Raw genomic sequence first — 26,924 nt, forward strand, 5'->3', positions numbered from 1 at the left:
GTTTTGTGTCAACAATTCATTGAGGGGAAATTCCCAAATTTAAAACTTTGTTAGGCACGTGGATATTTGATAGTTTGTCGTGTATTTAGAGTTTAGACTGTACTGTACAATTATGCTGTTTAAACCTACCCGATGGCTATTTGTGCTGCCTTTAAACGTGTTAATTTGCGTACCTTGCACACAAGATAAGTATAGCATTTTATGATTGAACAATTTACCACTTTGCCCACAAAACCACAAAACACACATTTTTTTACCTACTCCAACGTGTGATTCATATATTGCATTTAAAATGGTGCCAAAGTAAAACAAAATAAGCCAACAAAAGTCGGTGTATTAATAGGTATGTAGCGGCCCGTCGAAATAGCACGTCTGGTATATATCATCTAAAATACCGACGTATCAAATTGGGCAATTTGTGTTTACTTACACCAACGCTCGATATTGATTTGTTCTGAAACGTTCTGGTTGTTTGCACGAAGTCCATGTGCAAACGAGATTCGCGGTTCGACGATTAATTTGATTGACGAATCAAATGTCTCATCGCTATCCGCTTTGTTTTCGTCGCCGTTTTGTAAATTGTTATTGGTATGATTTTATTGTTTTACATTTAAGGTAAAATCAAAACATCAATCGCATTTTGTACGGTTAGAGGTGTTGTTATATTAAAACGCGGTATCAGACAGAACGTGCGAATAATTAACCTGGCGATAATGTATTTAGCAGACCGTTCGCCGTAGCCTTATTAGTTACGTAGCTTCAATTTATATCGCGCTTTGTTTAGGAATGTAGGGTAAACCAAACTGTATTCTGTTTTTTTTACAAGATTGTATCAAGTGTTATACGTGTGTATGCCTGTTAAACACACAACAAAAGAAAGTTGACACCTGAGTTTGTTGTACGGACACACAGAGAAACTTTATATCTTCACAAAACAGAGATGAATGGACCATCAAATCATGTGTTTAACATGTTTGAAGGTACTTAATTAGTTTAGTGATTATTTTTAATAAATTGTAACACCTGTATACATTTATTTATACATATATGTATACAGGTGTTACAATTTATGTATAAATAAATATTTATTTATATATATATGTATATATTTCGTTTTTTAGCTTATTTTTTTACATGTTTTTTACATGTTACATGTTTTTTCATCTTTAAATGAAACAATTTTATGCAGTTTTTGTAAACGTGTTTGATTGAGCGCATGTAATTTCATGATTGTTGAATTGCTTCCTGTCTGTAGTCATGCAGCAGTAACGAACTGCATTGCAAGTCATAGAATAGTTCCACTGGGTCAGTTGATCTGTACTCTGTAGCTTAGGATTAATAGGCTCTATTCTATAATGTTTAAAATAAGAGTATGGTGCAGTACAGCAGTAGTATAGTCAACTCAGTTTTATTTAGGTTTGGTTTTGTACTAGCATAATAATATTTAGGATTTATCAAATTGATTAAAGCGTTTTGTAGGGTCGTGTTTTGTGCCCAAGGGTTTTCTTGATCAAATAAGAATTGAACTGAATATGCACTGGCACTATTCACTTGTGTCCTGTGCAAACATATTTTGTGTTAAGAGTAAACAAATCAAATGGATTTATTTGAATTAAATGTTTACTTTACATGTTGGGCGTCTGGGTTTACAGTTATCAAGATATTTAAACAAAAATAGTGTTAACAGAATAATTTTATATTTAAATCATTTTTTTTTTGTTTTTTAAAGAAATCCATTTCCAATTGATATCAATCTGTATCTTTTTACAAAATGTGTCTGTGCTTTACAAATAATATGACATATTTAAATTATTGTTTCATTATTTATTTGTGTCAGACTAGTAGTTTTTGCATAGTCAACCACTCACAAAGTCTATTGTATTCCACTGTTTACATTTTAATTGAAAAGCCCCCAGGCATACAATTCCATGTGGACCTTCCATTACATCTCAGTTCCACTCAGTTGGCATTGTATTGTATATTGATGTGTAGTTAAATATTAGCAGCTGTTGGTTTTCCACATTCAATGATTTCAAAGTTAAGCAACAGAAAAGTTTAAATTTAAAGATATTTCCTCTTACAGTTCATTTTGGTTTAGTTTACTTGTGAGTTTTAGAGCGTAGTATATGCCTATGGTTTCTAACATATATTTCCTGTTTCATCTGGTACAGCTTGGTGATAAATTGTATTTAAGTATAAAGACATTAGTTTGGTGCCTTATTATTGCATTCCATTCTGTTATAAAAATAATTGTATCATAATAATGGACTCAGATGCTGAATCAGATGCTGCATGTCAACAAGGTGATCAAAGTAAGTCAAATAACACATCCTTTTGGGATGTCATAGGCTTTTATTAGGATTTAATAATCTTTTATTGTGATGTCATACCCTTTTCTTGTGATGTCATAGGAGGAAATGAAGATAGGATCCGAGCATTGGAGCAAAGAGTGGAGCTGCAGGAAGATGAGATAACTCTTCTAAAATCTTCGTTATCGGACGTGATCAGAAGATTAAAAGATGTTGAAACATCATCTCATTATGGAGGGATGAAGAAACCATCTCCCTTGAAGAGTAAGTGGAAGATATTTATATTGTATATATTTATGTTATATATGTATAGTCTTTGTGTTTAACTAAAAAAAAATGTTAAATAGGCCATGTTGCTTTATTTGTTTTTGTGCTTTATATATAGCTTACCTTTTCTACCAAACTTGAAGCCAGTTGTGAATCCCATTAGCTTTTTCATTTATTTATAAATAACAAATTAAGTATTTTAAACAAATATCATTTATATATTTAATTACTGTGGGTAGGCCCGCTGTAATGACTGAATGTATCAATAAATTGAGTTGGTTTATGAAATGGGTAAAAATCCTGCTTAATTTCAATTGTCCTATCTTCCCCAGATACATTTCACCCTCTCCCATCTCGCCCCCACATTGAAAATTCCCCTCGACCCCGTGCTAGACCCCCATCACCCGGTCTTCGAAAACGAATCCCATCTTCCAAAGATGACGGTCATAAGATGAATGGAAACTCTGGTGATTTAAGGTAAACTGTGCATGTTTTTGCAATTATATCTATACGTCAAAACATTGGGCCACTGTTCCCAAACCTTTTGTGAACATCCATATTTATTAAGAACAGTACTGTTTTTTTTGTTTTTTTGCTGGCGCCACTCCTAAATAAATGCAAAACTCAACCCCAAAATATTATGTGGTATGCCGGTATACCACTTGTAACAGATGCCAATATTTGTAATAAAGGCTGCCCTTGTAGGAGTAATCAATTATAATTTAATTATCTGACTGTCCAGTGTCCACTCATTTGATCAATATTGAAATTGGTTGAACTTACTTAACCTTCTCATTAGATGAGCACTATGTATGCTTGGTAATTTGTATGTCTGTGTGTGTGTGTGTGTGTACCACAGGGGGCATGAGTTTGAGTACATGATTGTGTGTGTGTGCGCAACAACATGTGTTTGTGTATGTTGGTCTGCTAAACTCTCATGCACTTACCTATTTTAACAATCTGTCTAATTGGCTTTGCAATATTAAAGGGTTACTATAACTGTTTGCTCTAAATAGAAAACCAACACAATGCTACCATGGTTATTATCATTGGTTAATTATTTATGAACCAGACAGAGCACTTGTATGAAATTGGTAGAATACTGTTATGATGAGTGTCAGTTTGTCATGACTAGTTACAAGTGGTTTACTGAATAAAATATCTCTTTTAAATGAGGTTTAAATTATAAGTATCAGGTGTATGACAAAAAGTAAACATTTATATCAATATATTGTTAATGTGCTAACCTTTGTAGTTATATGTGGTTATTGCATATAAATTTACTATTGTATGTTTTTATACAGTTTAAATATTAAGCGTTAAACGATTTTTGCATTTTTTCCCATAATTATAGAATCTATAATTCTATAATATATAACTACAATATAAAAGTATTCTAAAGTAAACAAATTTCCCGCAGTTTACAACAAATTTTATAACTGTACTTTAAACAGTGTATTATTAAAAATTAGACAAATACCTTAATACTAAACTTTTTAAGTGTACCTACCAACATAATGATGACATCAAGACATCGGTAAGTTGAAATATTTAATTTATTTTTAATTAATTTAAGGCGCGCTCCTTCTACTGATCAGTTAAACCGAGATAATAAAAGATCAAGTTTTCGTTCAAAGAAATCAAGGTTGGAAAAGCAGTTTTGTAAAATAAATTTGTAAAACTTTCATCATAATATGTTTTGATGATAAATACAATTTAATATAATTGGTAGCCTTTCATCAAAATAGGAGTAAGCTGGTACATTCTAAATTGTGAGTAAACATGGCATTTTTCATTTTGGACTCTATTCAAAGCATAGTTATTTGTTGTTTACACCTAATCTATTTATGTGGGTGAGGTCCTGCATCATGACACCCTTTTGCACTCGAGACTTAGTTGGCTCATTACCCCGACACAAAGAGTGCTACAATCCAATAGCGGCTGCTGAGTTGGATTATTGTTTCAGTTACTTGTACAAAGACACATATGCCTTTCAGTACTATACTGAGCAATGTGAGCATTGAACCTGGTATTTTTCGGTTCTGATGAAAGCTCCTAGTCCTAACCACTAAGACATACCGCCAACTTATTTTTAAATCTAAAATGTTTCTTTTTTTCAGTGGAAACGGCAAACAACCAACATTCAATGCTGAAGATGCTTCAGTGAGGATGCATTTAAAAGGACGACCAGTTGTTTTGTATAAACCAACTGACATAGAAACATCATATAACATCAACTCATCTTCTGCACTACCTGATAATAAATTGAAACTGGAATGGGTGTAAGTTGAACAACTTTTTATTTTGTCAATATGTACAATTTACATCTGCTGGTAACAGTCAATCTTGCCTAATCAGTGGTTCTTAGACTTAATACATCCAAGTATTACATTTCCTCACTGGAAATAGTGTATTTTTCACTCACAAAATTACATATGTGGAAATTGTAAGCAGCTATGAGGTTTGTGAAACAGAACACCTGTGTCATAACTACTGTCGTAGCCCCTCCATGCTAGGAAAAAAAAAGTTTCATTTATTTAGTAAATTAAGAAACTGATTTGTTTCATAGGTTTAAGAACCACTGTTATAATTAAATAATCTTTATCTATTAAATAGGATTTTAGGTTAATGTGTGTGCCTGTCTTACGCATGCAATAATTATTAAAATTTAGGAAGCTAAAACTGATATATTATTTGGCTGTTTGCCGCATAATAGTATTAACCGACTGTTCATTTGTTTGCTTTGTGTTAAACCAGACTTTGCTCATGATTTTAAATAACCGGAAATTAATTCATTTATTATTCATATGGTGGGACATTCATCATTTTTATAAATCATGAAACATGATTAAAAATATCATGTGTATTATTCAACTAATGTTGATATATTATGTGTATTTATTAAAAAAAACTAGTGTTTTTATCCTGTTACTTCTGTTACCAAACATACTGTTAATAACCTTTCACCAGCTCATCTGGTATAAAACGTAGTATATTTCCGATGTTTCGTCTGCCGTACGACAAGGCTCATTAAGACAGTAATCACAAATTCTAACTATAACTAAGCAAAAAATATATATAAAAAATAAATAAATATGAAATCTTTTTACCAGGTATGGATATCGTGGAAGAGATTGTCGCTCCAACCTCTATTCGCTACCAACGGGTGAAATTGTTTATTTTGTCGCTGCAGTGGTCGTCCTCTATGACCCCAAGGATGGATATCAACGTCATTATCTTGGTCATAATGATGATGTAAAATGGTAACTATATAAAGCTATGTTACAAACTTGATTAGTTAGCATAATTTCATTTATAATGCATTGTGGTAGATACAGGATAATTAGATAGACTATACCCTATTCCTTTTAGAAATCATAATTCTGAAAGAGTTAATGAATGCAGCCTACTTTTCCAGCCCTTTTGTGGACACACAAGGATAAAAATAAGTTACATTTATTTATTCTTTTTATTATTTATCCTTCTGCGGTTGGGCAACAACAGTGGTTATATTAGGGGTGTTTTTTGTGTCATTTATTTGCAAGTAATTAGTGGATTTCAATTTCAAAAATACTATGTGAAAGAGGGCATTTAAGAGATGAATATAAGTTTATGTTAAAGTTGGTCAACATTGTCACATAGATAATACTATGCATAAGTTTATCATTCACATTCGATTTCCAAACACTGAAAATATTTTAATATCCCAGCATAGCCATTCACCCGGATAAACTGAAGATAGCAACAGGTCAAGTGGCGGGACTTGAGCTTGATGGAAGGGTAAATATAAAGCGAGCTAACTTTATGCTTGTATATACAATCTGTAAATAAATTCAACAGTTTGCCAAAGTTTTTATAAATACTAAAAACATTTTTATTTTAAATTTTATAAATTTTAGTTAGGCAATAATTTGTTTAATTTTTTGTTTATATTCAGATTTTTTATAACATTAGAATAAATAAAGTTTTCCAATATTTTGATTTATCATTTCAGTTAATTTAACTAATACAAGCATTATACAATCAAGAACTTTAATTTTTGAATTCTTGTCTTTAATTTTTAAAAGGAATTCAAACACAAAACTTGTAGAAAGGTAAATATATTGAAAATAATCTCAACAGTGTTCACTTGCTCTTGCTCTCTTTACTAAAAAAATGTTGTAACATTTCACGGACCATGATGTGATTTAACGTGTATAATATATCAAAATTATGTTTTATATAAAATATAGTAGGGTGGGGGACACCTATAGCACATTATATCAAAATAGCCTGAGGATACAGTTTTATAATTCTTTGAATGTTCTTTGTTTACCACCAAATGGTATGAGAAAATAGAATAAAGAAAGTGTCCTTCACCCACTCTACTATATCATTACTACTTTACAAAACTTTGCTGCCATTGAACAAAAATTTTACACTGTGTTACATAGCAATTAATATTGTCTACGTATAACCTGATTTGCTAATGATGGTTTTTGAAGTATTGGTAGGCAAACTTTAGGTCCCCCTTTTAACTGGCCCAACATGTGTATTATGAATTGGTGCATAAACCCAGTAATTCCGTTGTTTGTTTAGTAGCATTAAGTGAATTCAGCTAATCTGTCAAATTTAAAACTAAAGAATCTAAGATATCCAGGTTCATAAATCACTGATTAACACACGTTTGTATTCATTTTCATATATATCAGTTTAGAACTAAACAGTCTTCAGTGATTCAGGTTAAAATGTCCAATATATACCACAATGTATATAGGCTATACCAACTATAATATATAAACTGTTTTTATTCAAAAATCAATCTAGATTAAACCCACAAACTGCTCCCTTCCCTGTTTTATTGAAATTTGAAGTATATATTTTAACATAAACTAGTAGAGTTGGCAGAAGTATTATAAATTTAATCTTCTTAAGCATGAATAATTGATTATAACAATGTTTGCTGTGCAATGCATGGAAGTTGCTTGATCCATATTGTGGCTTCATATACCGTAGTAGATCTGTATCATATAAATTACCAACAAGTTACTATTATATGCGTGGTAGAATAAAAGTATTTTTAAACACAGTTTCAAAAATAATAATTGATAAACTTGTTTTTCTTGTATTTAAATATTTAAGTTTAAAATCTTTTTGTATATTTACTAGACCTTCAACTTTTTATAGTTTTTTATGTAGGCCAATACCACGGTTCTGTATATTAACAAAACTGTTTCTATAAGCATTTTAAAATAAAGGTTTTCTTTTGACTTATTATTAACCTACATAAACTTATATTCCAGCCCCGTTTACCACAAGTTCATATCTGGGATGCGGTTAGTCTCACAACTCTTCATGTACTTGACTCATTTGATCGATCAGTTGCTTGCCTCAGCTTCTCAAAGGCTGTAAGTTGCTTTATTGTTTTTCCATTTAATATTTCCATCTAATAACAACATACTACCTTTTAGGTAATTGATCTAAAAATTTTGTTGGTAGAAAAAAGGCCCCAATGACAGATAAAATGGCGTAACAAAAAAATTACATTTTAATTACAGAAGGAGTTCAACAAAGTTTTATGTTTTTTTATTTATTTATATTTATTTAACAGGATGGTGGAGCAATGTTAGGCGTGGTTGATGAATCCAATGATCACGTACTATCTGTGTGGAATTGGCAGAAAGAAGTGAAAATTACTGAAGCCAAGGTGATTTTTAAAGTTCATTATGAAACTTATATCCCAAAAAGAAAGTTGTGTTGTATATTCTGTCCTTGTGTTGTGTGTAATAAATAAGTTACATTCATTCATTCTAATCTGAAATGTTATCTTTTAGTCTTCTAAAGACCAAGTATTGCTGTGTGAGTTCAACCCTCAGATCCAAGGAAGTATCGTCAGCTGTGGGAAAAACCACATCAACTTCTGGAGCTTGGAAGGTGGACAACTTGTTAAGAAGCAAGGACTTTTTGAGGTTGGTCTACTAGGTTAAGTGTATAATATATGCAATATTCTGTTGATCAATGTTTAAAATAACCAGTGGCACAGCCCCCCAAAAAGGGGGGGGAGGGTTTAATCCAAAAAAAATAAATAAAAGGGCTTTATTTACGAGACTGTTTCTTTGTTTTTTAAAAGAGGGGAAATGCCGACCCAGGAAAACCTCTTGATGCAACAATTTTTTGTATGTTTAATTTAACCCCAAACATTGAAACACAGAGACATGAAAAGCCAAAATACATCTTGTGTCTTGGATTCACAGCAAATGGAGATGTTATATCTGGTGATTCAAGTGGTAATGTACAAGTGTGGACCAAGGGAAGAAAGATTGCCCAGATATTGGAGGTATCTATCTTGTATAATATGCTATTAAAAATAAAACCTTATTTGATTTAAAAAAAGTTTGGCTAGTTAGGTATTGTGTGTGATTTTGCCCTAACTTGCCACGAAATTTTTAAATGCTTCTTCTTGTTATTAAACTTGTAAATTGCCAAAGTATGTTGAATCAAAATTTTTCTCCTTTTTATTTAATCTTTGTATTTTATACCTAAATTTTTAAAGCTTGAAACATTTTTTTTTTAAACAATTTTAATAAAATTAATACTGTCTCTTATTTAGTCTGCATATCTTGAAACAGGCCAACCAGCCACTCATATATAATATCTAATGCACTCGTTAACACAGAGTGCACATGATGGTCCTGTGTTCTGTATATGCGCGATACGTGATGGATTTATTACTGGGGGCAAAGATGGCGGCATCAAAAAGTGGAGCGAAAATCTCCAAACTGTAAAACAAACACAGGTTTATATAATATTTCATATTATCCAAAGCTGGTAATAATATATATATTTAATTTAATAGCCACAACTACAGCTAGCATCAAAAGGGCTGTAACCACTGCCATTTAATTATTAATACTCAACAAAAAATAAACCAACCCACAATATTCCAGTTACCTGAAGAATCGGGTAGTGTTCGTACAATAGCGAGTAACGACAAAGGTCAGTTGTTGGTTGGGACGAAGAAAAATTCGATTCTCCTTGGAGACTTCGAGGCTGACTTCCAAACTATTGTTCATGTAAGTGACATTATATATTTTTTTAATTCTAGCGGTTTTAAATCTTTTTCAAATTTTTTTATAACCCCTTGTTTGGAATCGCGCTGAAAAAAAATTGCATTTCTTACGTGCGTATTGGCCTAATTATTTATAAGCGGAAATTTATTGTTTACAAAATATTCCAGAAATCTGATGATCTTCCCCAAATAGTTTACTTATAGCGTGTGCGTTTGCTGCTAATATCATTTTCTTGGATGTTTTAATAAATTTGATCTTGATTCGAAGATATAAATAATGATATGTTAATTTATTTGTGTCCCCCCAAACAGGGTCTCTCTTTATTAACATTAAAATGTTAAAACCAAATTTTTTACCTTGTATATTTGCATTTCCTTGAATTAAATAAATTATGTTTAACTAATCATATGTGCCCTTAATATCAGGGCCATGTTGAAGAACTTTGGTGTCTTGCTGTCCATCCTTCAAAAGCTCAATTCCTCACAGGAGCTTACGACAAACAACTTGTTATGTGGGATGCTACTAACCATACTTCATTATGGTTTAAAGTAAGGATATGATAATTTGTTTTAACAGGTTTCAAAAACATATAGTAAGGGCATATAGTACTGCTGTTGCCTCACCGTGCCAGAATAAATAATTAACATTTATACATTAAACTTTAAAATACCCCCCTCCTTCCAATTCAGACATTCGATGATGGTATCCAATCAGCTTCCTTCTACCCATGTGACAACAACATCATCGCGGTTGGCATGACAACAGGACGATGGTTGATACTCGACTCATCTAACTTGGAGTTAATTACCGTACATACTGATGGCAACGAACAACATGATGTCATCAAATTCTCACCTGGTCAGTTTCACATGTAAAAAGTTTATTCTTTTTAATAAAAAAAATTAATATAAAAATAATAAAAAAAGGTTAGAAACTTTTTGGCTTAGATGCCATGAATGCCACGTATTTTAATTGTATTTTTTGTGGCAGCAATATAATATTCTGCTTAACAAGTAAATCTATCAAAAAGCAACTTGATTCACAGAAATAGCTTGGTAAACCAGTTCAAGCGACTGAAATAGCTTTGGCATTTCCTAGCACAATTGTTATGAATAATAGTTGATTGTTACAACTAAATTGTTACTTAATGATAAATTACAGAGTAGTTTTATATGTAACAATCATGCTAGAAAAAACTTTCTTTGATCTGCGTGCTATTGGTTTCCTACCTCTGACATACACTTACACAAGACCCCATTTGAATAATACTTCCTTCATGAAATAATTCTCTTACACAGATGGCAAGTTCTTAGCCATTGGTTCCCATGACAACATGATCTACATCTACAATGTAAGCGATGACGGAAGGAAATATAACAAACATGGGAAGTTATCCGGACATAGCAGTTATATCACGCATTTTGATTGGTCGGCTGATTCTCAAAATATCCAATCAAATTCTGGAGATTATGAGCTTTTGTATTGTAAGTTTTTATGAATAAAGATATTTTTCATTTAGTTGTATTTTATTACTTAGAAAAGTCCTGCTCAAGAAGCCATGGGACCTGAGATTTAGGCCACAGTTGGTCCATTACCCCAACACCCGGGGTGCTACAACTAATTTAGTGACCACTGGGTTCGAACAATGTTCGCTAATTATCTTGCGTAAGCACATATATGCCCACAACGGTAGCAATGAACCTTGAACCCATAACCTCTTGGCTAGAAGCTGGCATGCCAACGTTTGTGCCTGAAATTCATTTTAATTAAATGTTATATTTTAGTTGATAAATTGAATATAAATAATGAACTGAAATAACGCAGGGGATGTTCAAAGTTGTCGACAAATGACTTCAGCTCCTTCTATGCGAGATATTGAGTGGGCGACACAAAGTTGTACGTTAGGATTCACTGTGTTGGGTGGGTTGTATATACTATATACATATATATGTGTGTGTGTGTGTATGTGTCTAAGCGTGTATGTTCATTCATGCATGTTAGTTATTACTCGACACACTCAAATAAGTTGTACAGTGAACTTTGGACCTTAAAAACAAATTGTTTAAAGTGAAGAGAGTTTACAAAAGACTTTTATTCTTTTATATATGCGCTGTACTGTTTAATATAAACATTGATATTCAGAGAATCAGAATAATTTGTATAACTGTGCATATTTCACGTAATATTAATACCTGGATGGTCATCTGATTATTTATAATCAATTGTAATTAGATGTAGCTGTATTGCTACTAGCTTCTTTACACTGTAACAAATACTTGTACTATTGCAACTTTATTACATTTACATGTAGAACACATTTTAAAAACTTAAGAAAAACTCATATATTGGATAAGGCTAAAAACATATTTAAACAGAAGAGAAAAACAAAATTCTATAAAAAAATCATTGGTTTTTAGTTTTCTGAAAAAAAAAAAACATTTTTTAATTGTATCGAAAAACACCTTGATTTTTAGTTTTCTCATGAAATTTGTAACTGCAGGTGTTTGGCCTGAAGGGGCTGATGGAACGGACATTAACAGCGTAGCTCGTTCTACTGAAGGCAAACTACTCGCTTCAGGTGACGACTTCGGGAAAGTCCATTTATTCAAATATCCTGCGGTACAACCAAGGGTAAGTCCGTAACATTCATGTTTGTGAGGTTTAGTTTCGATAAAAACTCTTTCATTTTCTCCGATTTTATGTGGTGTGTCTCAAAACCTTCATTGCCGTATATGAAGGTTTGATTTTTTCCCATTAGTATTATGCTCTCTATCAGTTGAGCTAGGTTTACCATGCATTTACTATATGGTATATTAAACACGCAGTGTACAGATATCCACATTGTAAGTAGTAGGAACACAGATGGATCTTGAACCACTACTATTGGTTGTCCATCACACATTAACCTTGCTGTGCTAATACCACCATCACATGACTTGGTGATCACATATTGTGGGCTTGATGATACAACAGTCTGAAAACAAAAAAATATTTATAAGATTTAACAACAGGTTTTACCAACAAGAAAATAAATAAAATTGTATGTATATACGACAATTAAAAAAATATTAATTTTAGTTAAAAAATTAATGTATACCGGCAATAAAAAAAATATGAATTTTAGTTAAAATTTTTAACATTTTAGTCACAAAACAATATATGACAAAATTTAAGTTGTAAATATACAAAAATAAAGATGATTTTAACACCCTAAAAACATAAAAATTATAAAGTTTTAATAATGACAAAAAATAAAATTGAATGTTATGAAATCTACAAAAATTGCAACTGTAAAAATGAATTGAACCTTTATTGTTCACACACAAGTTTTAACATTAGTTTACTGACCCCTTCCTCGATCAGAATACTTGACTTTGTCCCAACTTGTTGTTCAATAAATTGAAGGATTGCCACTCGGTCAAGTTCAGTCTGTTCATCATCATCATATGTCTCATCTTCAACTGTGTTCATCATTAATTTGTGGAAACTGTGTATGTATAGGTTCAGGTTTATTAGGTGAATTTGTGAGAAGTTAGAACTTTTGCTGCAGCACCTTTTACTATGTGGGGTTAAAAAGATTTTACAGTTTGATTGTCATTTTGAGAACCAAAGCAGTTTTAATTACAGTGGAGCACTACATACCTTCCTTTGTTAGCAAACTTGCACTAGGTACTTGTGTTTAGTTACCAACACCCCCTTTAAGCACTCACACTTGGATATTTGTCAACAAAAATAAGAAAGGATGTCTCATTATCCAGTCACTACTATACTCTTCAAAGTTTTTGAGACCCTATGCCACGCTTTTACCTTTTAAAAAGATTCCACAAACTATCTTCCATATATTCCATGAAGTTTGGAATCTGAAGCAACAACCCTGCTTGGTACACCATCTGTGAATGCAAGTAAATGGTTACAAGAAAACCAACAGAACATATCATCATAGGTGCCAAACAAGGGGCAGTATGGTGGTCAACTCTGAAATTTCCTAGGCCACATTAATCAGTTAACATCACAACCAATAAAATATATTTCATAAAAAAACATGTATAACTGTTTCTGCATTCCCTGCATTTTGAAACTTTGGCACCTATATATGTCATCATAGACGGGATAATTTGAAAATAAAATTTAAAAAGAAAAAATTACGCCTATGTATGCTATATTACTTACCCAATCTGATGAACCCAACATCTTGTATTTCTTCAACACATCTCCCACAGAAGGTTTGGAAACTTTCATCCACATTTTAAACGACTCAACCTCTTTATCCAACAAAGCTCTTGTTACAACCTGAAAATATCCAGGTTTTACTCGGGTCTCTATAAAACTTGCTGCAAATTCATAGATAACTAAAAGATATTTTTTGTCAATGGTGGAGTAAAATTGGGTGAAACAGTTCCAGTAATGTTCTATGTTTGCTAAAAATAGCTCTTTCGATATTTTTTTGGGTAAAACGCCTGTGTAGGACATCAGTACAGAATAAATGCTACAAGAACAATTTTAGAAAACAAATGCAAACTTTGACAATAACTGTATATGATATTCTATAGGAGTCATATTTTCTCGTTGTATATAAGTAATATGACTTATTTCAACCAAACCTTTGTAGTCTGAAAGTTTTTCCCATGCATACCACGTCCACGAGGTGCATTCTTTCTACCTGGTCGCCGTTGGTTACGAACACTTTGCGCTAAATCCTTTTTTAACTTCATCTGCAAATAAAGCAGTTATAAAATCACAAATTGTGACATTTAAAGATTCTATTCTATGTGGATGAGGTCCCACAGCATGATATGCCATAGGAGACCTAAAGTTTTGGCAAGAATTTGAAGACTCTGGTCCAATACCCTGACTAGGTGGAGCAATGTCTGTTATGTGTATGTAACGACACATACAGCTTCAACAGTTTCAGTAGCAACAGCAAGCATCGAATCCGGTTTTTTTTAGTTACTATGTTTAACCACTGAGCCACGAACCATACAGTTTGATAATATTTCACCTACAAATCTGTGTTTGCCTGGCACGAAAACTTTATCCATCAACTGTGGAAATCTCTGGATTATTCTTCTACAGATTGGGCTGTAATGTTTGGATAGGTTAGGAACCAAAGCAAGATAGAAAACCGCACATTCCCTTATTATGTGCGAGCGCACAGATAAAACTGAACCTTCTTTTTCCGCTCGTAAAACAAACATAGAAAAGTTTGGGTACGGAATCGGTGACGGTAATTCATTCACGAGACTGTGTGAGTTTATATTGATCATCAGTGACTCATCATTTTCACATGAAGAAGAACTCATGCTTGCTTCATCATGACTTATATATCTATTCATTGCTCCAACATGCGTTTCCGGCACTTCGCTGATTTGCTTCCCTTGTTCTGTTGATGTTTCGAAGATCATATCCTGCCTCAGTTGATCTGTGTGTCCGGAGGACTCTTCCTCAAATCTCATGCTTGATGTTGGGACATCAATAACTTCCGTCGGAACATTTTCTTGAACCTCCAACTTAATCTATTAAAATAAATGAATATGAATCTTATTTATTCTCAGGTGGTGAGGCAATGACATTCGTCATAGCAGGGGTGTTCTGTTACTCACACCTCATACCCGCTGATAAGTTACCACATTTGTAACTTTTTGTGTCATAAATTTAGTGAATCATTATTTTAATGTATGGCTGACAGACAACCCAAAAGGAAGCACCGGGTTGAAGCAATAAAGAAAATATTGAGTATGTGCAACATATAGTACTGTGGGAGAAGATGGGACATCTTTAGCACATTATTTTCAAATATCCTGATCGTGTATTAAACAATTAACAACGGTATACGGGAGGCGTGGGGATACGGTTTTGTAATTCTTTTAATGTTCTTTGTTTACTATCAAAAGGGACAAAAAAGTAGAGTAAAAAGGTGTCCCATCTTTCCCCATCCTACTATATATATTGAAGTATTAATGTTAAAATAGCCACATATCTCACCTCGCGTGGTAGCTGGGATATTAACTTCAACACACGTAGACGAACTCCAAGTGGTCTGTAGTATGTAATATGTTAATACACAGCAACTTCTAATTACGGGCACCACCGCATGTTTTGTAACCAACAAGTGCGTTACAAGACAACCATGTTAATCGTAATGTTGAAGCTTACATACAGTAAATAGACCAATATTTTTGGCATAAATATCTGCTGTACAGCGAAACATTACACACGTGGTAACTCGTAAGCGGGCACGAGGTGTATGAAACAGAACACCCGTTTTTTTGCCGTTGCCTCGCCACGCGAGTATAAATAGATTAAATTCATTCACTCAATACGTAAGTTTATGAACAACTCACTTGACCCCGATTTTAAACAACATGTTTTCCGTGATCATATCCAATACGTCACTTTCGATTTCTTCTTCTAAAATGATAATGACGTAACAAAAACTTCATATTGGTGTAACAAAACACATTACACGTAACAAAGCACACCTTACCTTTCAGTATCCGTACAGTTTCATACAATCCACACTGACACAATTTGAACGCTAGTATATCAAACAACGACATTGTTACTTGGCTACAAAACGTACACTGTGGTCTAGCATACTGCGCTATACATCCTACAGACCTACACAGTATGAGGGCGCGTGCTCAGACACACAAACCACACGCTAACACACTGCGGTGCTTCACTTACATTGTAAAGTGATAGGCACGCGGTGGTTCATACACTGCGTGTCTGCTCAACCGTTCTTTGCGAGGTCGTGTGCACACGGCACTAACCGCATGTTTATAAAAGATGTTTTCGTGGGCGTTGGTTCGACCGCTGCTAGAATATACAGCACCAGTTAATGAATGAATCTAACCTGGTTATCCTCGCGTGACGGGCAACGACAGTCGTTGTAACATGGGTGGTAGCTTACGAGTCGACTTGTATGTAAATTCGATTTAATTTACGTCACAATACAATATTTCGTTTATAGGGAAAAAATTCGTTTAAATTTTACTATATGCATAAAGATTGTGTGTCGTGTATAAAGTTGCTAGCTGACGCAACACGAACGTTTCCCATCCCACATATAACAATGCCAACACACAAACGCATTAATGAGGAAGCCGCATTATTAGGATAATGCCGAGAGACTTTGCTCTGTGACAATACGGAGCCTTGCTGTATAAATGTTGTAACTGACTGTTTCAGCAAACTCAGTAAAAAAGACAGTAGACACTTTAGTCAACGGTCTTATTAAATGTGACATTTTTTAATAAATTATATTCTTAGTCAACCCACCAAATTGTATTTTTGATTTGCTCAACTTAACTTGTTTTCCAATGGTAGGTAAACTTGGCATGTCTACTTCCCCAACACTTGCTGGAAGTACAGAAAAAATCCCACAGATAGTATTTATTAGGTATAAACTTTCATTTAAAACCAACTTGTATGAGCGTGGTCCGGCCGTCTTTAAGTTTAATTCAGTGTTTAAGTACAATTGCTCAAACTATTAATGACATGTTTTTCTTCTAGAGTTCCAGCCATAATTACAGTGGACACAGCAGTCACGTGACATCGGTTCAATTCATGGCGGGCGACGATCGTTTGATATCTACGGGTGGACAAGATTGTAGCACTATGCAGTGGAAAGTGGTGTAGCCAACTTTAATAATATAATACGCTAATATCTACAATGTTGTCTAAGTTATGTGCTGATTGCTGCGTATTATGCTTAATGCAGTAATATCATCTATAACTGTACATATTTAAATACGACTATAGCTGCTCACTCGTGTAAAACCCCTGACAAAATATTTGCACTCTATAAATTTAATTGGTAGAGTAGACTCTAGAACACGTATAAGTTATGCACTGTGACGTAAAAATAGCTAGCACGTGATGTAGTGAAATTAATGTCAAATTCTTGGATTATAATACAAAGTCTATGGTATTTTATTATTGTGTTATGTTTGTGTTTGAGACTCCCATATATTCCATTACGTTCCTTTTCATTTACCTTCACTTTAAACCGAGTGGTAACAAATTTATGTAATACAGAAATATTACCCTCTGTTGTATATTGTCTGAATGTTGTTGGTATGTACATTACAAATAGCCTAAGACCCCTAAGACTTCACCAAGACAGAATTCTGCAATAAAATCTGTTCTTTAAAATAAGTGTTCGATTTTTGAACAGCCACGCTTTCTTTTATACAGCTTTTACCATCAATGTTCAATAGACAGCTTTTATTTTACCATTTTTGGGTTGTGTACAAGATTTTCGAGGAACCGGCAAAGTGGTTAGTGCATATGACTGTAGTCTAGGCCATAAGATTATGGATTCAAGGCTCAATGCTACCATAGATACCTTACAAAAGGTATCTATGATGCTACATGAATGAATGAAATTTATTTCGTCTCTTCGGTCCCGATGTAACGAAGAACAAGAGAGTGGACAAAAGCGAAAAAACAGGCAGTTACAGTAAAACAACAGTTGTTAAAACACGCTTATTGATAAAAAAAATAATGTTTAGGATAAAAGGCGTGACCGTTACACCATACAGACGATGATGACGTAAGTGTCCTTGGCCAAGACACTTCGTAGCAGTTGCCCCAACCCAGTGGTCCGTTAATAGAGAGTTCTAATTTGTCAGCCACAAACTTCAAAAAACTCGCAAGTCACAAAGCTGTAACGCGTAAACGAGCACGAGGTATTTGAAACATAACACCCATGTTTTAACGAAAAGCGTTGTCCCGTCAGCATGCAAGGATAAATGAGGTAATATACTACACTAATGTTAAATATCTAAAACTACTAACATTATCAATTCCTTGTTCAATAAAATCACTCTTATCATACTCGTATAAGCATCGCTTGTAGGATTCATTACCCCACCACTTCGCATGCTGAAAATCTAGTTTATTCATTTTTCTTCCCCAAGAGTTGAGTTATGCCCCGTTGCAGGCAACCAAAATAGGACTCTGCACTCTAAACTTACTCCCACCGTTATAATTAATCGCCACACCGCCGCTCTAGCAATTAACATTTTTCGCCGATTTCGACTCTTGTTGTCGATACATTGAAGCGGAACTGTGATTCTAGTTTTTGTTTGACGTTCGTGATGCTTTAGTATGAGGTCTATGTCTCTATGTCTAGCAACTTAGCATATGTGATGGCTCATTACCAGTTTTACAAAGACAGCTGTTGCTAAAAGTCAATTCAGTTTTAAAAAGTTCGAGCAGAAATCTATAACCTAAAAGTATGTGAGTTAGGTTTTCGTATATAGACATCGGTGTTAAGGATTATTTGTGACTTTCAACACATTCGTTTTGTTTCATCGTGACTGACATTTTGCTGTTAATTCCCTTCGTTGTTTTGATTGATTTCAGGTATTGTATACGTATATAAGCCGACCATAGGTCGTATAGGAGATATAGTAGGTCGGGGGGAGATGGGACACCTTTTGATTCTATTTTCTCGTCCTATTCGGTAGTAAACAAAGATCCTACAAACAATTCTAAAACCGTATCCTCACGACTTCCATAGACCGTTGCTAATTGTTTAAAACATGATCAGGATATTTGGACATTATGTGCTAAAGGTGTCCCATCTTTCCCCACCCTACTATATATACCAGATTGTGTGATGTTTACTTAACACCTGTGCGAGTTGTTAGAGTTCATCGTGGGGTCATTTAAAAATTCCATGGAGGCTGAAAAAGAGACAAAAAGTTTCGGTGAACTTTGTATGTACAAATGTCTTGCCTTCGCTTTCATTATTTTTTTAGTTGATTTTTCGTAAAAAAAGTGGGATCATTATGCTAAAAAGGACATAATATTGCATAATATCTACGTGTGATGCATGCTTCTTGAAAGTTGTTATTGTAGTCGCTTTTAACATACTTCCCTGTAGCTTGTAAATTTGATGAATCTGTTTTTAATTGCCGTATTTATTTCGTGACTCAGTGATTTTGCATCGTTGTTAACTGTTGCAGCAAATCTCAACATAGAAAACGCATTCCGTGGTCATAAACGTTAATGTTTAACCTCTTAAGCTAACATTGTGGCTTCCTCTTAACAAAACATTTGTTAAAGCTTGTAATGCATCGTGTATAAGTTAATGCCATAACACGTTGCGAACTTGTAATTAGAATGGATAAGAAAACGAAAGATCTTGACGACCTACAGGAACAGCTTGGTGGTTTTACAAGATACCAGATATTAGTTTGCATTGGAGCTGCCTATCTTTCCTATGCAACGGCATATATTCACCAGAGTGGTATATATCTGAGCGCTGTGCCTGTGTTCAGGTACACACGCTATACTATGGTATGATTTGCAACACTACACATGAATATTTTGTTACAGGTGTGCTGTACCCCCCCTTGAAGACCCAACTTACGGCTTATCTGAGGCGGAAATTCGAAATTATACGATTCCTTATGATTACGAAAAACAGGTATTTTAGTAGTTTTACCATTCAAATATACGATGCTGTAACAACATTTTAACCACGATATATTTTTGCCAGAAATACGACACGTGTCATAGGTACGACTTGAATCTAACGAGTTGTGATGTCAATCTTACTTGCATTCAGCCAACCAATGACGTCATACCATGCGATAAAGGTTATCATTACGATACCGATGTTTACATTATGACAACAGTGACGCAGGTGAAACAATTTAAACCGGTATCTTATATGCTACTGTGGGTTTAAATTGATACCGTTGGCATATAGTATCCCGTATTTCATATTAGTGTTTTTTATCACAACCTATTATATTTAGTTTCTATAAACACTCACAGTAACTAGACTATGTAGCTTTTTTTTCTTTTGCGATAACGAAGACGACATATAGTGTCTGTAAAGCGGTATTGCGCATAAAATATGACTGACAAAAATATATAAATGTTGGTGTACAAGAAGTCTTTTGTTTTGTTTTAGTGGGATCTGGTATGCGACCGGAGTATATTGGACACCATCGCAAATAGTTTATTCTTTGTTGGTTTTTTTATTGGTTCGGCTGCATATGGGCCTGTGGGAGATTGGTGAGTTATTATGTCATCATGGTTGTTAAGGGCCTTTACTTTTGCAGGCATAAGCGTAATTGAGTAATGGGTCCAAAAATTGAACTAAATCCTATGGTCCTCAACCACGTAAAATAGATCTTAGTTGTTAATAAGTGTATGCATGGCTCTGGCACTGTTTCGTGTATACGGAGACAGGTAAAAGCAAATGTTTTTAACCGTAAGTAAAACTTATTTTTTTACATGAACAACTTTTTTTGCAAGCCTGTCTGTTTTTTACGTTCTAACTTCCGTGTTCATTCATTAAAGCTATGCTCTCTTGTAACGGTAAGCTATTTACACAGGCTTGGTCGTAAACTTGCGATGTTGGTGTTTTGTGTTTGTCACCTTATATTTGGGATCAGTTTATGTTTTTCGCCCTACTTCGAACTATATTTGTGTCTTCGTGTATTATCAGCTGGGTCGGCGATCGCTTGTTTTATCTCGGTGTTTGTTTACAGTAAGTATTTCCATATATGACTATAGAGTTTCCACATTTATAAATATATAATACTATATGGGGTAAGGTGGATACCACTAACATACAATCGTCTCTTAACATCTATCATCACTCGTTTATAGAGTTCTGAGAATACGGTTATAGAATTCTTTAAATATTCTTCGTTTTCTACCTAACAATATATATTACTGTGAAGTAAGATAGGACACCTTTATCACATAATGTCCAAATACCCCGATCGTGTTTTAAACAATTCACAACGGTCTATGGAAATCGTGACGTTATACGGTTCTATATTTCTTTGAATGTTTTTTGTTTAATACCCAATGGTACGAGAAAATAGAATGAAAAGATGTCTCATCTCCCCCCCTCCTTTATACGACAAAAAGAGAATTAAAATGAATACTCTAATCCATTATACATTATATAATTCATTTTATCCTTAAAAAGTTTAACTCCTCGTATATTTATTCCTTCACACAAGCTAGTGAAATCTGTCCGAAACATCATCGCACTGTTGTTGGTATGTTCGTGTTTCAGTCAGCCAACATCGCCCACGCAACTCTGCCAGGTTTCGCTTACGCTCTTCGAACTTGGAGTAACCTCATGTTCATTACTGGCCTCATAAGTGTTCCATTTATTCTGATTTGGTTTATTTTGCCGGAATCGCCAAGGTATATGTAAATTTCATTGTGTAGGCTACTGCTCAGAGCATGTAAAAGCTTTGGTTGGGGTTGGCGTTTTGCCTAACTAGTTGCTATTTTTTTTCATGTCGTGCCACATTCATACGTCTGCATATGTATGAATGTAACTTACTTCTTTGTTATCGAAGTCGACAGGATAAATAAAAATAGGTATATATATATAGTACGGTGGGTGAAGATGGAACACCTTTAGCACATAATATCTAAATATCCCGACCGTGTTTTAAACAAATAACAAGAGTTTATGGGAGTCGTGAGAATACGGTTTTAAAATTCTTTGAATGTTCTTAGTTTACCACCAAATTGGTCGAGAAAACAAAATGAAAAAATGTCCTATATCCTCCCCAACCCCACTATATATATAACTATTTTTTAAAGCAAAACAAAAACAAAATATCTGCAATATTTATAATAATATTTTTACAGATGGTTGTTATCTGTTGGTCGAAGTGATGCAGCGAGACAAATTATGGAAAAATATGCTCAAAGTAATTCTCTTCATGTCAGGGATGAAGACTGGGAGATGGTGGTCCAAGATGAAAAGGAAAAGGTGAAAGTTAAAACTATTTTCGCCCATTCTTTTTATTTTATTTTTATTGGTAACACTTATATATGTATAGATAAATGAGTGTAGCTTATTAATTCTCGTGGCGGCGCAACTTCAGGAATATACTGTTTCATAACACGGGTATATACTGTTTCATACATCAGTATAGATGACCGAGTTATACCCCATCTGTAACTTATTGTAAATTTTGGGAGAGAAAGTTTTTTTGTCTAACTGACTTTTACCCAACCTATCAGCAGGAACTATTGCGTTTCAGTTTTTGTTAGGTTTCTTGCCCACGGATACATATATACGCCCACATTGGCGTCATCATCAATCCACGAACCCGTATTCCCTGGTCCATATACTAGCGCTATTGTAGCAACTGTGCTACGCGGACCCTTTTTTGCCTTTTATGTCTTGTATAAAATATAAATATCGTTTTTCTTGTGATCTAGCAAAGAAATGCGATGGAAAGTGAGAAGTATTCCGTCATCGAATTATTCAAACGTCCACTCATGAGAATTATATCATTAGCGGTTGTGTTTGGTTGGTTCACTGCCAATCTTGTGTTTTATGGGTTGGCACTTAACGTTGGAAGTCTGTCAGGTAGGTACAGTCGCTCAATTCTATCATTCATTGTAATGGGTTTATATATAACAACATAGTTAGAGACATGCTGAAGTCTCGTTGCTAAAGCACTTACTACACCGTAATAAAATAATTGCTTTTTCCAATCTTATATCTGGTACCGCGGCAGAGGGGTTACCGCGCCTTCCCCTATTCCAGAGGTTGCAAATTTAAGGCTCGATGCTGCTACCATTGTCGTCGCATGTGACCTTGGGAGACATGCACTTGACGAGAATTCCTCTACTAACACAATGGTCCATTATGAATTATAATCAACAACGTAAGTTACATACGTGGTAACACAAGGTGTATGAAACATAACACCCGAGTTATTACTGTTCAGTCGTTGTCTTGCGCAATAATAAATAGGTTTCATTTATTCATTCATTCTTTATATGTCACAATGTATTGTACATTGCAGGCGACCCTTATACGAACGCTGGAATAAATGGAGCAATCGAGATTGTGGGTACAGCCTTTATATTATTTGCTCCATGGACGGGCAAACGAAACTTACTATGTGCTTCGTTTCTATTTTGTTCAATATCATGTTTTGCATCGACAGTATGTGTCGAGTTTGCAAATGGAAATCAAGGTAAACTATATAAGTATACTTCTGAAAAAAAACGCTTATACAAATTAATTAAGTAGCAACCCGTAAGCGGGCACGAGGTTTGTGAAACAGAACAATCGTATTATAACGAATGTCATTTCCCCGCCATGCGAGAATAAATAAGTCACATTCATTTATTTTTACGAATTTTATTACTAGGGCGTTTGGTTAAACATTTTTTTATTTTCGATACAGTCCAAAGTAATACGAAAACATTGCTTAATACATATTTTGTTTTAATTTTTCTCTAAAATCTACTAAAACATTGAGTGTCGCGTTGCATGATAAAAGTATATACGCCCTTGGTGAAAGTACATACGCACTTGGTGAATATACTTTACACATTCTGTTCTACAGCTTTAGAGACAACAAGCGTAGTGCTTGCAGTTATGGGCAAAATGGGAGCAACATCAGTGTTCACTATTATCTATAGTCTTACCAGTGATATCTACCCTACTGTAGTTAGGTATGTTTTTTGTAAGGTGGTCTATCTTTTCCGTTTCTTTTATTGTCATATTTGGTAGAATACAAAGAATATTTACAGAATTAAAATATAACCGTATGTCCACGACTCTAAAATAGCTTTGTTATAATTGTTAAAATCACGATTGAGAATTGAGAAAATAGCGATATTATGAGCACACTGTACCCCATGTCCCCTCGTTCAGCTTATATACGTCTGATGTATATAATAGTTACATGTATAACCGGATTTGAAACCGTTGCCTCTATAATTTCAGAGCAACTGGTGTGGGAATGGGCTCAATGGCTGCACGAGTCGGTGGTGTTGTCACTCCGTTTACACTTGAGTTACAAAACAGTATTCCTTGGCTGATACAGGTGCGTATTAATATTACACCACAATATTTATTTTGTATATAGTACGGTGGGGTAAGATGGGGCACGTTTAGCACGAGAGAGTAAACTGAAAAAGTGTCTCATCATTGCTCACCCTACTATATTATATATATATATATATATATATACATACCTACTATTGCTGCCAGGCATATTTTACACTTGTTTTGTAAAACAGCTCTTTTGGCTTTTTTTGCTTACCGACGTTTCGACGCCGTACATATATAGGTCGTCCCATGGCCTACCGTCGAACTGTATAGATACGAAAATTAATGCCAGTTGTTCTAAAAAGTAATAATACAGTAGGATGGAGGAAGATGGGACACTTTTTAACTCTATTTTTTCGTCCCATTTAGTAGTAAACAAAGAACATTCAAAGAAATATGAAACTATGTCCTCATGACTCTCATAGACCGTTGTTAATTGTTTAAAACACGATCAGAATATCTGGATAATATGTGCTAAAGGTGTCCCATCTTCCCCCACCCTACTATATTATATTTTGTTGACTACGCACACTTTTTTGGCTTAGACAATTTTTGGAATTCTTTCTGTTTTCGCGTTTATGACGTCACTTTTCTTCCCCGAAACCGAGAAAGCTGTTTGTTTGACGTCACTGGACGAAGCTGAGATATTTTATCGACAAAATATGACCTTGTTGAACTATATAACGCGGTGAGTTATTAATTTAATTTAAAATGACCCCTCTATACGGTCTTCGATATTTCAAGTGTTTTCCTATAGACTAATATTGTATGCAAGTATCCGCTGATATTATACCCAATAATACGCGATGCTACAATATACACTTTTAATTTTGCATTTCTTTAGTTCAAGGGACACCGTAAAGTATGCGAACGGGATCAAAGGAACCAGGATAACAAAGCTATGAAGGTTTACAAAGAAAAAAAGGTGTAGAAAAGCCTCGTCCAAGACACTTGACCAATCACTTCAAAATAACCAAAAAACGTCGATTTACTTTTTGAAAATTTCTGTGTAAATGGTCACTTGCACTTTACATACCTATTTAACTTTTGTTCATGAAAATTTACCAATACTATCCAATGTTAAATGGAATGATGATCGTAAAGGTCCCGGACATCGAATCTGTTACGATAATTACTTTTGGTACAAGTTATCGCATAACCTTATGCTTGATAATTATTGTGATAGCATTAACATGTAATGTACATTTATATGTAACACAGTCATTCGTTATTAAAATCAAAGTCTCTTTGACACTTGGGAAAATCGTTTATAGCCAAAAACAATGATTGCAAACGAGAAAAGGGTAAAATGATTAAAATTGGCAAAACTTAAAAAAGCTAAAGAGAATATTTTCGTTTAATGAGGATAGTTAATCGCCGTGAGATAAACAAATCAAAAGAATCCCAAACTGCTTATTATCTTTCATAATAAAATTGCGAACATAGAAACAACAAAAAATAAAATTGTAAATGACGTCATTATGTTACCCGCCACTTGCCTTCTAAGCGTGGGTTGGTTGTCAGGTCGTTACAGGAACTGGTAAGAAATGTTTTACTTTTTATTTGTTTGACTATTTCGCTATTTATAGTTCTAGTATATTGCCTTGTTTTAAAAATACTTTAAAAATGTTAACCTGACATTTTAGTTTTACTCATAAATTATCTTATTGCGTTAGGCACTTAACTTTCAGCGTAAATTTGGGACGCTAAAAATTAAAAAATTGCTGACTGTAACCACTTTGGTCTGTTCTTTACTACGTTGCTAATATAGACCAGCTTTGGTTAATCCATTAGTGAATGTGTGTTATAGATATGTGTATTGGACATCTTGCCCAAGGTCATATAATCAAGAATTTGTAATTTATATTTTTAAACGTTTTTGAGGGAATGCATTTTGTTTCAGTGTGTATTTACTTGAACATGAGTTCTTAACAATGCGGAAGCATTGCGTTTTTGTGTGTTGTAAATATGGTCTGTTGTATTTAGTAACATGCCAATTGTAAATATTTGTTTCATACCCGGTTACACTTACTTTTAATTAATGTTTAAGTTTCTTATTTTAAACATGTGTATATTTAATCGTGTGTTTAATTTGGTTAAAATTTGCTCTTCAAAAGTTTGAAATGTTCTGTATTCCATTTTTAAAACAATTTGTTCAACTGTAATTACTACAGAAAAGTTTGCTATAAGACACAATTTAGTAAAGCAGCTTATGCATATTTTTTAAGAACATGATTTAGAAAGATATTCTAACCGATTGTATTCAGATAACATAGACTAAAATGAGATTTTTGTAAAAATCTTTTATTGTATAAAAGAGAGTTAAAATTAGGTTTGGTAAAATTGTGTTATTTATGGATAATAAGCAAATAAGTTTAAACATATATATATTTAGAAATCGTAAGTTTGTATTAAATGAATTTCATTTTATATTGAAGTCATTGT

At 33.8% G+C, this 26,924-nt stretch overlaps 3 protein-coding genes across 10 annotated transcripts; 2 read left to right on the plus strand and 1 right to left on the minus strand.

Annotated features, from left to right (window-relative positions):
• Positions 1–762: 762 nt before the first annotated feature.
• Positions 763–17,678, plus strand: LOC149737618 (echinoderm microtubule-associated protein-like 2). Of its 6 annotated transcripts, none has more exons than XM_089873840.1 (20): positions 763–980; positions 2,412–2,573; positions 2,909–3,053; positions 4,153–4,221; positions 4,697–4,858; positions 5,690–5,839; positions 6,287–6,356; positions 6,644–6,670; positions 7,859–7,963; positions 8,167–8,262; positions 8,390–8,524; positions 8,767–8,892; positions 9,232–9,351; positions 9,503–9,628; positions 10,051–10,173; positions 10,315–10,483; positions 10,924–11,109; positions 11,450–11,545; positions 12,126–12,256; positions 17,141–17,678. In XM_089873840.1, the coding sequence occupies exons 1-20, from the start codon at positions 941–943 to the stop codon at positions 17,264–17,266; spliced, it is 2,364 nt and encodes a 787-aa protein (XP_089729966.1). In that variant the 5' UTR covers positions 763–940; the 3' UTR covers positions 17,267–17,678. The 6 variants fall into 6 exon arrangements, with proteins under 6 accessions (XP_089729966.1, XP_089729965.1, XP_089729967.1 ...); XM_089873839.1 differs by lacking the exon at positions 763–980 and adding an exon at positions 2,153–2,312; XM_089873841.1 differs by lacking the exons at positions 763–980; positions 6,644–6,670 and adding an exon at positions 2,153–2,312.
• Positions 11,902–16,740, minus strand: LOC149737619 (uncharacterized). The gene is made up of 9 exons (XM_089873856.1): positions 16,110–16,740; positions 15,967–16,033; positions 15,608–15,662; positions 14,629–15,138; positions 14,227–14,337; positions 13,796–13,915; positions 13,433–13,515; positions 12,974–13,112; positions 11,902–12,599 (listed from the first exon to the last, which is right to left on the minus strand). The coding sequence occupies exons 1-9, from the start codon at positions 16,180–16,182 to the stop codon at positions 12,231–12,233; spliced, it is 1,527 nt and encodes a 508-aa protein (XP_089729982.1). The 5' UTR covers positions 16,183–16,740; the 3' UTR covers positions 11,902–12,230.
• An 843-nt stretch (positions 17,679–18,521) lies between the features above and the next one.
• On the plus strand, positions 18,522–25,731 carry LOC149737620 (organic cation transporter protein-like). 3 transcript variants are annotated; one of them, XM_089873855.1, is made up of 14 exons: positions 18,522–19,353; positions 19,759–19,917; positions 19,976–20,066; positions 20,139–20,285; positions 20,559–20,662; positions 20,986–21,140; positions 21,625–21,814; positions 22,271–22,394; positions 22,850–23,000; positions 23,443–23,616; positions 23,992–24,100; positions 24,375–24,474; positions 25,025–25,167; positions 25,324–25,731. In XM_089873855.1, exons 2-14 carry the CDS (start codon positions 19,760–19,762, stop codon positions 25,382–25,384), a joined length of 1,707 nt encoding a protein of 568 aa, XP_089729981.1. In that variant the 5' UTR covers positions 18,522–19,353; position 19,759; the 3' UTR covers positions 25,385–25,731. The 3 variants fall into 3 exon arrangements, with proteins under 3 accessions (XP_089729981.1, XP_089729980.1, XP_089729979.1); XM_089873854.1 differs by having other exon boundaries at positions 18,523–18,997; XM_089873853.1 differs by having other exon boundaries at positions 18,523–19,917.
• The last annotated feature ends 1,193 nt before the right edge of the window (positions 25,732–26,924 follow it).

The sequence above is a fragment of the Ciona robusta genome, chromosome 3, assembly GCF_009617815.1.
Source record: "Ciona robusta chromosome 3, ASM961781v2".
NCBI classification, from domain to species: Eukaryota; Metazoa; Chordata; class Ascidiacea; order Phlebobranchia; family Cionidae; genus Ciona; species Ciona robusta.

Excerpts from the sequence above, each read along its gene's own strand:
- LOC149737619 (XM_089873856.1), bottom strand. The coding sequence starts at position 16,182 with ATGTCGTTGTTTGATATACTAGCGTTCAAATTGTGTCAGTGTGGATTG. Across the intron at positions 13,916-14,226 it reads AAAACTTTCAGACTACAAAG|GTTGTAACAAGAGCTTTGTT; the intron begins GTTTGGTTGAAA and ends GGATATTTTCAG. Across the intron at positions 13,113-13,432 it reads TTGTGGAATCTTTTTAAAAG|TTTCCACAAATTAATGATGA; the intron begins GTAAAAGCGTGG and ends ATACATACACAG.
- LOC149737618 (XM_089873839.1), top strand. The coding sequence starts at position 2,264 with ATGGACTCAGATGCTGAATCAGATGCTGCATGTCAACAAGGTGATCAA. Across the intron at positions 3,054-4,152 it reads GGAAACTCTGGTGATTTAAG|GCGCGCTCCTTCTACTGATC; the intron begins GTAAACTGTGCA and ends AATTAATTTAAG. Across the intron at positions 10,174-10,314 it reads ATACTTCATTATGGTTTAAA|ACATTCGATGATGGTATCCA; the intron begins GTAAGGATATGA and ends CTTCCAATTCAG.
- LOC149737620 (XM_089873855.1), top strand. The coding sequence starts at position 19,760 with ATGGATAAGAAAACGAAAGATCTTGACGACCTACAGGAACAGCTTGGT. Across the intron at positions 21,815-22,270 it reads ATTTTGCCGGAATCGCCAAG|ATGGTTGTTATCTGTTGGTC; the intron begins GTATATGTAAAT and ends ATATTTTTACAG. Across the intron at positions 24,101-24,374 it reads ATCTACCCTACTGTAGTTAG|AGCAACTGGTGTGGGAATGG; the intron begins GTATGTTTTTTG and ends CTATAATTTCAG.